General features: G+C 46.4%; 1 protein-coding gene across 2 annotated transcripts in view; it reads left to right on the top strand.

The window, feature by feature from the left end:
- Positions 1 to 8,270, top strand: part of ST8SIA5 (ST8 alpha-N-acetyl-neuraminide alpha-2,8-sialyltransferase 5) — a 65,040-nt gene extending 56,770 nt beyond the window's left edge. For both annotated transcript variants that reach the window (XM_083403050.1, XM_083403051.1), the window contains one exon: positions 3,146 to 8,270. In XM_083403050.1, the coding sequence (XP_083259176.1) occupies positions 3,146 to 3,614 (469 nt within the window). In that variant the 3' untranslated portion in view covers positions 3,615 to 8,270. The remainder of the gene's footprint in view (positions 1 to 3,145) is intronic.
- Positions 8,271 to 12,191: the final 3,921 nt, after the last annotated feature.

The following is a 12,191-nucleotide window of genomic DNA, read 5'->3' on the forward strand; positions in this document are numbered from 1 at the left end:
GTCGTCCCCTTCTCCTTGTGCCCTCAATCTTTCCCAACATCAGGGTCTTTTCCAGGGAGTCTTCTCTTCTCATGCGGTGTCCAAAGTATTGGAGCCTCAGCTTCAGGATCTGTCCTTCCAGTGAGCACTCACGGCTGATTTCCTGCAGAATGGAGAGGTTTGATCTTCTTGCAGTCCATGGAACTCTCAAGAGTCTCCTCCAGCACCATAATTCAAAAGCATCAATTCTTCAGCCTTCTTTATGGTCCAGCTCTCACTTCCATACATCCCTACTGGGAAAACCATAGCTTTAACTATACGGGCCTTTGTTGGCAAGATGATGCCTCTGCTTTTTAAGATGCTGTCTAGGTTTGTCATTGCTTTTCTCCCAAGTCTTTTAATTTCGTGACTACAGTCACCATCTGCAGTGATCATGGAGCCCAAGAAAGTAAAATCTCTCACTGCCTCCATTTCTTCCCCTTATATTTGCCAGGAGGTGATGGGACCAGTGGCCATGATCTTAGTTTTTTTGATGTTGAGCTTCACAAATAGCAACACAATAAGTAGGGACTGTTTTTCACTAAAAAAAATTCCTCGCCTGCCTTCTCTATTTTTCTTACTATTATTCTGACCATTTCTGTGCTGCTTAATTGCTATCACCTCTAAGATGTGTACAAAAAAGCTCAATATGGTGAGTGGACTAATACCTGTAAGTTTCAGCTTGTACAATATGCCCTACCTCCTGAGAATCCAGTGTTTCAATGATGACAGGTCTCTCTTGCTAATTGCCTCGTTCTTTTGCTACGAAGAAGGACGCCTAGTGATAACGCCACCCATTCTAACTTACTTCCTCCTCCAGGTTTTTGGATTTCACAATAAAACGTACAGATGTAGACTGTATTTATTTGATATAATGCATATTTCCGCCTACCCACGCCGAAGGCCTTTTAGCTCCTGTTGATTTCAAGCCCACTGAAATCAGCAGGACTTCAAAGAGGTTAAATTTGGCGAGGCCTTTCCCTCTTAATCCTCCCCCGCTCCCAGGCATGTTTTTCTTTTGCATATCCAGAGTATGAGGATCATGCTGCCAGAAAGAGAGAGGGTTTACTCTCTTGGAGGAGGAGGAGTAGTTTGAATTTGATATCCCACTTTATCACTACCCTAAGGAGTCTCAAAGCGGCTAACAATCTCCTTTCCCTTCCTCCCCCACAACAAACACTCTGTGAGGTGAGTGGGGCTGAGAGACTTCAGAGAAGTGTGACTAGCCCAAGGTCACCCAGCAGCTGCATGTGGAGGAGCGGGGAAGCGAACCCGGTTCACCAGATTACGAGTCTACCACTCTGAACCACTACACCACACTGGCTCTCTGCAGTCCTGAAGCCATGTGGGGAAGAAGTGGGTGGTTGGGTGGGAAAGCAAAGATTGATGAACCACCACATCTTCTGCCCTGCCAGGCTCCCATCAGCAGGGCAGAAAGGTGGGTCAGGACCCTCGTACTTATGGGACCGCCTCTCCTGGTATGTCCAGCAGAGGACCCTAAGGTCCATGAATAATAATAGCTTGAAGGTCCTGGGCCCTAAGGAAGCCAGACTATCCTCCACCAGGGCCAGGGCCTTCTCAGTGATGGCTCCGACCTGGTGGAATGCTCTGTCCCACGAGACCAGGGCCCTGCAGGACTTGATCTCCATCCGCAGGACCTGTAAGACAGAGCTATTCCGCCTGGCCTTTAATTTGAATTAGCCTGATCCTCCATTCCAGCGGTTCTCAACCTGTGGGTCCCCAGATGTTGTTGGACTACAACTCCCATCATCCCTGAGCTCTGGCCTTTTGTACTGTTTTATTGTTGTTAGCCGCCCTGAGCCCGGCTTCGACTGGGGAGGGTGGGATATATAAAAAATTATTATTATTTATTATTAGTTCAACAACATCTGGGGACCCGCAGGTTGAGAAAGGCTGCTGTCTATTCCCTTTTCCCTTTCCCCTTCTATGAAGAAACCCTTTCTGGGACCCCACATTTAAATTCTTCCCAGGGGCGTAGCGTGGGTTGCCCGTGCCTGGGGCGGGGCAAGTGTTGCACCCCATGCGGTGGCCTGGGCAGCGGTCAGTTCCTTCGCTGGCCAGCGTCTAATCAATGGAGTCTCCTTGAAAACTAGCGCCAACCTGGGAGCAGAGATAAGACAGACATACGCGAAGCTAGGAGCACCGCTCTGCCTCCTTGCCCTCCTGTCCTTGCAGTGATGCGCCCTGCGCAACGCACTTGGCTGTAGCAGTGCTTTCCTGGCTTCCTCTTCCTCCCTCCCTCCTTGGTGGGTGGGGGTGCAGCACCCTCCCCCTCCCTCCCTCCCTGTCAGCTAGCCTCTCTTGGTATGCCCCGCGGAGGACCTTAAGGTCCACAAATGACAACACTTTGGAGGTCCCAAGCCTCAAGGAGGTTAGATTGGTTTCAACTAGGGCCAGGGCCTTTTCAGCACTGGCCCTGAAGTGGTGGAACGCTCTGTCACAAGAGACTAGGGCCCTGCGGGACTTGACATCTTTCCGCAGGGCTTGCAAGACAAAGCTGTTCCACCTGGCCTTTGGTTTGGACTTGGTCTGACCCCTATGTTTCCCTCCCCTTATGGTCTTGATTTATCAGCTACTTTAAAATGAGGCTGCATTTTAAATTGCATTTTAACCTGTATTTTAAATTGGTTCCCCCCCTCTCTTTCCCCCCTATTATGTTTTTACTGTGAATTTTATTGGTGTTAGCCTCCCTGAGCCAGGGAGGGTGGGGTATAAATAAAATTTAATATTATTATTATTATTAGGGGTTGGGTGCACACAGTTGTCCCTTCGCAGGCCATGAAGAGGAAGCAGCACCACCCCAGTCCGAAGGCCCGGTCTGGGCATTGCTTTCCTCCCCACGGCTCCAACCTCGATGAGGGAGCCTGTTGTGGGCGCACCTGGTTGCGCCCCCTCAGGAATTTGCGCCCGGGCCATGGCCCCCGGCCCTTCCCATCCTACGCCACTGGGGCCACCCTACCGATCTGTTATCTGGTTCTCTTATACTGCTGCTATTTTGCCTGGAAAAGGATGCACACAATCCCAAAGCTGTTCCTAGCGTTGGCCGCGGTTGCTAGAGTTGTGGCTCTCCCTGATTGCTCTCCCTTTAATCCTCCCAAATAACCAGGTTCCACAAGCTGGAGAAGTGGAGGAAGCCCTTTTTCGAGGTCTTGCAGGTGTACGAAAACGCCTCGGTCCTGCTCCCGGCTTTCTACAACACCCGCAACACGGACGTCTCTACCCGGGTCCGGTACGTCCTGGACGACTTTGAGTCCCAGCAGGCGGTCTACTTCTTCCACCCGCAGTACCTGATCAACGTCTCGCGCTACTGGCTGGCTCAAGGGGTGCGCGCCAAGCGCATCAGCACGGGCCTGATCCTGGTGACGGCGGCCTTGGAGCTGTGCGAGGAAGTGCACCTCTTTGGATTCTGGGCTTTCCCCATGAACCCCTCAGGGATATTTATCACCCACCATTACTACGACAACGTCAAACCTCGCCCGGGATTCCATGCCATGCCTTCAGAAATCTTCAACTTCCTCCATATGCACAGCAGAGGCATTCTGAGGGTGCACACAGATGCCTGCACTTGCTGCTGAGGAGTCAGGACAGGAGGAAGTTCGGTTCTACTCCCGAGTCGTGTAAAGGAAAGGAAGAAAGGGAGACGATGCGCTGGCAGCCCTGGGTCTCGAGAACCAAGTTGCACACCTGGTTTTTTTTCCAAGGCTGCTTGGCACCTTTCTGCATCCATGTCTCGTGAAAGATTCCCCGTGGTACGGTTATCAGATGCCACGTTCTGAAAAAGACGTGCGGCTGTGCGGATTGGCACAGCGCAATCTGTGTCGGAGAGGGCGGAGTGGTGTGTTTTTTTATAACGACATTGAGAGATTTATGCAATAATGTTTGATAACCATACATTTCTTCAAAGGCTTTGCATTGTTCCTCGTGAGCTGGGGTTAACGACACTCTCCCTCATTTGGCCAGCCTTGTAGGGTGGCTGCTGTTTGGGCTGAGGCCCACCTTCTCTCCACCGCAGGAATCCACAACCTGCCTTGGAGCCCGTGACAAACAGGAGAAAGCACATTGACTAGTGGTTTTAGGCCAGAAATAGAGCACATCACTGTAATGATTCCTTATTTCACCTCCGGGAATGCACCAAACCTGAGCGTACTTGACAAAGCTGAGGATCTAGACCCGTTGTTCTTAAGGTGTAGTGCCAATGCGCTTGTGTGACAATGCTAGCACTCATCTGGGGATGCTCAAGAAAAACACTGTAAGGCTGCATCTGCTCCATACATTTGAAGCCCAAGGCTTCCACAGCAAGGATTCTGGGAACTCCAGTTTACCCCCTCGCTGAGCTACAATTCCCAGCATCCTTAATGAACGGCGGTTCCCAGGATTCTTTGCGGGAAGCCATGTGGGTTGTTTATTTATTTTTTCCAATAAGATTTTTATTATAGCTGCCTAAGTGGGGTGGCACTATGGGTTAAACCACAGAGCCTAGGACCTGCCGATCAGAAGGTCGGCGGTTTGAATCCCCGCGACGGGGTGAGCTCCCGTTGCTCAGTCCCTGCTCCTGCCAACCTAGCAGTTCGAAAGCACATCAAAGTGCAAGTAGATAAATAGGTACCGCTCCGGCGGGAAGGTAAACGGCGTTTCCGTGCGCTGCTCTGGTTTCGCCAGAAGCGGCTTAGTCATGCTGGCCACATGACCTGGAAGCTGTAGGCCGGCTCCCTCGGCCAATAAAGCGAGATGAGCGCCGCAACCCCAGAGTCTGTCACGACTGGACCTAATGGTCAGGGGTCCCTTTACCTTCAAGTTGCAAGGCAAGAAAAAGAAGCAATAGAAAAAGAGAAAGGGACAAGAGAGATGAAGAGGGAGAAGGGGGTTAAAAAGTAGAAACAGAGAAACTGCTTTAAATGTGTGGTGCGGATGTGGCCAAAGGGACGTTGATTCTGTACCCTGCCTGCTAATCTGCTGTTTCCCTTTTAGTTTTCCATAAGTACCACTGGCAGGAAGATCAGGGTTCAGAGGTCCTTGAAATAATACACATCTCTTTCCTCTCCCCGCCAGTCTGCTCTCTCAAACAACTTACTGTGGACTAAACACCCCATAACCACTTTCCGTCTGCTTGCCAGCTCCACAGCCTTAGGGTTAAAGAAGGATTTTTTAAAAAGGACCTCCTTCAAAGCATAGAACTATTTTGGTTCTGGTTCACATTGGAAGGTGCAGGACACAGTCTGAAAACCATTGCCTTAGCAAAACGCATAGAAAGCTTTGAGCGCACCTGATATTGCAGTCGTGTAAATAAATAACACAGGCGTCAGTGTTGTTGCTATAGCTGGGAGCTGTTTCTCATGGTATGGCTGCGGTGGTGGAGGGACGGTTCATGCGGCCAGCTGATGCACAGGAAGCGGCCCGTGGCATCGATCCTTCACTTGGAAGCTGGATCATGAGCAGCAGCCCTCGGGTTCCCTTTAGAAAGCCATAAATGTTTTCTGTGTAAGCCGATGGGTCTTTATTGCCATGTGTATCTGTCACTGTGAAATGTACCAAACATGTCCAAAGGCTTATCAGCGGACAGATCTTGAATTGGAGGGTTTCTTTCTAGTAGTGTTCGATGGCATGGGGCACCCTGGCTGCTCTGTGGTGCAGCCATGGATCACAAAATACCTGTTATATAATAGGTTGCGTGGTAATAATAATAATAATATTTTTTTATTTATACCCCGCCCTTTCCGATTCAGAAAACCGGGCTCAGGGGGGCTAACAACAAATTTGAAACACTTAATCAACAAAAAGCAGCATAAAATACAGTATAAAACATGAATAACAATAAATTAAAAATCAATTTAGGGGGGAAATCCAGCCAATAAACATTAGATGATCACCAGGGCCAGCTGGCTAAATTAGTCCTATTTGGGCCAGCGAGGAGGACAGGGGAGAATTAGCTGTGGGATCCCAGAGCGGGTAATCTTCATAAAAAAGGGAAGGGGAGGGAAGGAAGGGGAATAAAAGATCAGGCTAAGTTCAATTTGAAAGCTCTGTCTTACAGGCCCTGTGGAAGGAAGTTAAACCTTGCAGGGCCCTGGTCTCATGGGACAGATCATTCCACCAGGTCGGAGCCATCACTGAGAAGGCCCTGGCCCTGGCGGAGGATAATCTGACTTCCTTAGGGCCTGAGACCTCTAAACTAGAATTATTCATGGACCTAAGGTCCTCTGCGGGGCATACCAGGAGAGGCGGTCCCGTAAATACGAGGGCCCTAAGCCACAAAGGGCGCGGTAGAGGGAGGGATTGTCTAATGCAAGGACCCATGGGGATATTCAGAGACACACTGCACCCTTCTACATTGCACGTTGCACCCAGGTCGCCCTGTTTCAAGGGTGGAAATCTGTCATCACAGCAGCTCCTACAATGTGGGGATCCTGCTGGCCCCTGTGGAAGAGGAAAAGTGTGTGGGGGTTACTTTTGGGTACGCAGTCAACATGGAAGCGCAACCAGTACCCTGTGACCTTAACCAGTGAGACTCGAGCCTGTGCTTAACTGCATAGCCCCACCCCTTCATTTGCATAGCCCCACCCAGTGTTCTTTGTCATACAAAAGTGTGACATGGAACATGGCTTTTTTCAGTAGAGACGGAATTGTATGTGTTGATCCGTTTGTGCCAGTCACTTAACTGTAGATGGGGCTTAAAAGTATTTTGTGACCCTATGCAAAACCGGTTTCACATCCCTCCCCTTCTTTGCCTTGCCATTAAGCCCTGACCCAGCCGATCTCCTTCCCCACATGTCAGAGGGCTACAGAGGGCTCCCCCTCACTGTGTGTGTTTGTGTGTGTGTGTGTGTGTGTGTGTTCTTCAACACAATATTGGCATTCTGCTTTATGAGTTCTCCTGCGATGCTTCCCCATTGCAATATTGGCATCTAGAGGGGCTCTTTTGCATTATAGCGCAACAGAAGCAAGACTAAAGATAAACTGGAACATTTGTGGTGTGAAAAGTTACAGGATTTCAGCAGGGAAGTTGCAGGACATGCACGGAAGCAGTAAGCCTCTCCTGATGGTTTTGCTGGTGCAAACGGTAATGAAAGTGAAGTTGCGTCTAACTGCCCCGATACCATCGTGAGCACAACCAGTCATGAATGCACAATAAAAAAAGACATTTGGAAGGATTCTGAATGAGAGGAAAGGGAGCCAAGTGAGGTTCAGCAAGCACAGGGATTCTGTAGCTTTAAACTATGTGCACACAAGAGGGAATTTTGCCTCCTTGCACCACTTGGTGCTATGAAACAGCTAACCGAAATCCCCATTTTTGAGCCTCCTTTAATGAATGAATGAATGGATGAATGAACGAATGAACAAGCTAACGAATGTCTTCTTCACTACGAGAGTGCACCTCCAACCCTTCTGCAGCCAGTCACTTGGTGCTATTAATTAGGAAAAATCGGATCTCCCCTTTTAAAAACAACCACAAGCTTTGTAGTCTCTTTGGCATGACAAAGCATTGTCCTGTTTCTCATCAAGCCTCGATGGTTGAACGAAGGGGGGCAGGTATAACTTGACTATTACAGGATTGCAATTTCATGACTGAAGCATTTTTGAGATTTGGGGAGGGTTTCTTCATATTTCGGTTGTTTGTTCTGTGGCTTTATTTGGTTGCAAAGGAAGGATATTGAGCAGCTAAAACTGGATAGAGTAAAGCAGCTTTTGATTTCACCTGAGGCTTTGTTTATTGCGCGTTATACTGAGGTGGGGTGAGGTTTTTTTTCTTTTAAATCCATTCTAAAGCCTACTGTATTTATTTCAGGCATTCATAAAGAGATAAAGGGAGGGGGAGGGAAACAATGCTGATGAGATTTTGCTTCTGATTTAAAGGCAGGTTTATCCTTCTGCTCCTAACACAACTTGAAATATGCATTAAAAACACATTGTACAATAAGCCCTGTTCATACTTCTTGACCTCACGTAGATGGGGACGGGGGAACCGATCCACTTTGTTTACATCTGACTTGTTAATGCCCTTGTTTCCATTGAGTAACCATTTGCCGAAATCCTCAGACCTTGTAATTTTATTCCTTTTGATGTGCGTTTCCTTCAGTTGACCGCACGATGTGAAAGAAAGCCTATAAATTGATGTAAGCCATAACTTTGAAAACAACAATCAGGGTATTTTTTGCATCAGTCACATTGTGTCACTGTGTTTGGGAGACAATTTAACAGTTAACAAATAAAGCAGTCTATGAGTTTAATTTGAAGAGAAGTTACATTGTAGGTTCTTTGTGTGTGTGTTTTAAGTGAGTTGCTATGCCCGTCTATGGCTTTGTATGACTATTCTCATTCTCTCTCTTTCTCATTACACCTCTCTCTCCAAAGAATACATATGCCACCCTGAACGTTTTGGAGGAAAAGTAGGATATAAAGTTAATAAATTAAGCAAGCAAACAAACATAAAGTGAAAGAGTGCACTTTTGAGTCTTGCAAGTACTGTAAGGCTTTTTTACCATTTTTTGCTTGATTGCAGCGATTACACAACTTGCCCTGAGAAGTAGGGGTGCGTTGTGTGTTTGTGTGGTGAAAGAAGCATCTTGTCTATTCATGTGCATTCTATAGAAATGACATTTCTGGAGTGCTTATCTAGCCTTTACGTTCCCTCCCCCTCCAAATTGCTCCGGCGATGCAAGATGGTGATGAATTCAGGCAGAATCGATTTTGATTGCAGCTTTTCAGCACCACTTCCATTTCCAGGAACGGGGAACATTTTCTCTTTACAGCTGCTGGCGATAATCCTTTACCATTATCCCGACACACACAAAAAGGGAAATGCGAAGAATGGAAGGGATGACTCGACCGGCTTGCACAGTTAGATATGATTGCAACTGTGAAGTCAAAGAAGAAGGGAGGAAGAAATCCAGCAATTCTCTCAACTGGTGGCCTGATTCTGCCATCAACTGTGCCAGCAAAATGGGTCCCATTGTTCCATCTGTGTCTGCCAGCCCTGGTGATGTTGCTAGTGTTGTATTATGGACTGTGGTGTTGAACTGATTAATAATAATAGCAATACTATATACTTGGATTAATTTATTGTTCTTACTTATTCCTTCCAAAAGAGCCCAAGGGAGCCAAGCAACATAATAGTACAACCTCAATAAAAACACATTTTCAGTATACATACACAGCTTCCAAGCTGTTGAATGTACACTCCTTCAGTGGCTGTTGGGGAGGGGCACGGGGGTGGTTGCCCGGGTGCAAAACTGTTAGGAAGCACAAAATTTCAACACTTGGTTCTGCCTCAATACAGCTGTGTGCTTCCATCGCTGGGCTCCATTGAAAACGGCTTCTCCATGAGAACCTCTCCATACAATGAAATGACTCTTTATCTCTGCAGTTGCAATCTCCTGGGTGACACAGATGCCGTTAGGCAGTTGAATGTGTGTGCCTGCTCCCATCAGACTCTCTCCCTCCCACCCTGCCTCTGTGTGGCCCCGGGCACTGGCAACCCATGCTACACCACTGCTCTCCTTTGATTACTAAGTGCCAGGGTGAACAGGGTATTTTCCCCCCATACTAGGTGCCACCAATGCCAAGCACAGATTATCACCAGCTTAGAACCACATCTGTGTCCATCTGGGGATAGTCCATCTCTTTATGGCGTTGGCCCCTGTGAATACCTCTCTTTTAGGGGAAGTGACATAACTCAGTGACGAACGCATCATTTGCATGCAAAAGGCCACACCTTCAATGGTAGCCCAGCAGAGTGAAAATAAACTACACTTTGGATGTGCCCCAAGGTAAAAGACTTCTGGGAAAGGATTTATAATGAATTGAAAAAAGTGTTGAAAAACGCATTTATTAAAAAAAAAAGAAGCCTTTCTACTTGGTATAGTGGGGGGTGAAATCCCCCAAAAGGATGTTACTTTTTTTTCTGTATGCCACAACAGCTGCGAGAATATTGTTAGTGAAGAATTGAAAGAAACAAGATTTACCAACTATCGAAGAATGGCAGATGAAGATGAGGGACTATATGGAACTTTCCGAACTGACCGGGAGACTCTGAGACCAGAGAGAAGAGACAGTGGAAGAAGACTGGAAGAAGTTTAAGGGATATTGAAAACAATATGTTAATATTTAAATCTTAGAATAGCTTTGGAAGTGGATATAGGCTGTAGGGTTAGAAGTAGAAGATAGGCTATTTTAAAATAGTATTATTTGTAAGCGATAAAATGTGAAGTTATTATAAGTGTGATAAAAAAAAAGATGGTTAGAAATTATGATATATGTAAACTGCTAAAGATGAAGTAAAATGAAAATCAGATAGGTAGTACTTGGGGAATCCCACTTAACAATGTTTAGAAAAATAAGGATATGACAAGAATTTGTTCGTATTGTTTGTCTTATTTATGCTATAAAATGAATAAAAAAATTTGAACAAAGAATCATAGAATCATAGAGTTGGAAGAGACCACAAGGGCCATCGAGTCCAACCCCCTGCCAAGCAGGAAACACCATCAGAGCACTTCTGACATATGGTTGTCAAGCCTCTGCTTAAAGACCTCCAAAGAAGGAGACTCCCTGGCAGCAAATTCCTGCCACACTCCCTGGCAGCAAATTCCACTGTCGAACAGCTCTTACTGTCAGGAAGTTCTTCCTAATGTTTAGGTGGAATCTTCTTTCTTGTAGTTTGGATCCATTGCTCCGTGTCCGCTTCTCTGGAGCAGCAGAAAACAACCTTTCTCCCTCCTCTATGTGACATCCTTTTATAGAAGAAGAAGAAGGAAATAAACTCCTACACTTGAGGAAGAACAGTCAATCTGAGCAGTGGAGATTTGGCCATTCCTGCAGCAATGCCTTTCAAGACCCACCACCATGTGTATCTTGCCTTGATGCTGGCTCCTAGCAGGAAGGGTTGTATAGCTGGGAGTTTGCCGTGGGCCGACTAAGGCTTACTTACGTCACTCACTGTTCCTTCTAATCAAACCCAGCGTTGCTCTGCAGTACACAGATGTAAATTCATTTTGCTTTGCGTGGTTGCTGCAGTCACCTTGTATTGAATGAGGTCACTGAGAACCTAGCCAGTTTCTCCCCCAACCTCCTGCTTTATACACACACACACACACAGAGAGAGAGAGAGAGAGAGAGAGAGAGAGAGAGAGAGAGAGATGCTTGGTAGCTATTGTTTTCAATTGATCAAAGATGCTGGTTACTTTTCCTGCATCTCATTCCGCTCTCCTCTCTCCTCTGTCATTTCTTCCAGGTGTGTTTTCATTCAGTGAAATGCTCTGCCTTAGAAGAGCTTTCTGGAAAGGGAATATATATATATATGTGTATATATATATATATATATATATATATATATATATATTACTGCCCCCATCCTTCCCCCAGTTTATTCAGGGCTCAGGCTGCGGGAAGAGATGTTGAGATGCTACTGCAGCATTGGCAATGTAATAGCAATGTAAACAGTCCACACTGCACAGTAAGGAAAAGGGGGTGGGCGAGGGGAGAGAATCTGGAAAGCTGGATCGGTGGATTCTTTGCAAATAGTGCTTTTTTAAAACATCTGTATAGCAAAACCTTTAAAACAGATCAGGGGCTTATGGGCAACTCTCAACCTGTGGTTAACTAGCAGGTCAGGAATAAAAGGTGTAGCACAGCCCTATGAGAATGCTGGTTTACTGCCTTTAAAACAAAACAAAACAACTCCCTTTTTGGGCTTTCTATTGCTTAGAAATAGGAGAAGTTGCAGGATTTGAGTTTTGAACTTTGGTGTAAACTGGACCATTTCTGGGCACAATTCAAAGTGCCGGTTATGACCTATAAATCCCTATATGGCTTGGCCCTGGCTACCTCAAAGATAGCATATCCCTATGCGAACCTGCCTGGGTGCTAAGATCCTCAGATGAACATCCTCTTTTGGTCCCATCAGCATCAGAAGCTGGGCTGGCAATGCTTCACTCACCAGTTGGCAGCCACACTGACTGCAGCATGATGACATCCTTACAATTTTATTATATAGTTCGATGGATATATGAACAATACATAATATAATACCCACCCAATAAAGTTATAGAAATCCAATGCATGACATATAATGAATACATACTAAGCAGCAATAACAGAACTGTACAGTTGGAAGGATTTCAAAGGGTCATCTAGTCCAGTAGGTCTTCTTTGAACGT

Source organism: Podarcis tiliguerta (assembly GCF_965153285.1).
Source record: "Podarcis tiliguerta genome assembly, chromosome: 11".
In the NCBI taxonomy this organism is placed as follows: Eukaryota; Metazoa; Chordata; class Lepidosauria; order Squamata; family Lacertidae; genus Podarcis; species Podarcis tiliguerta.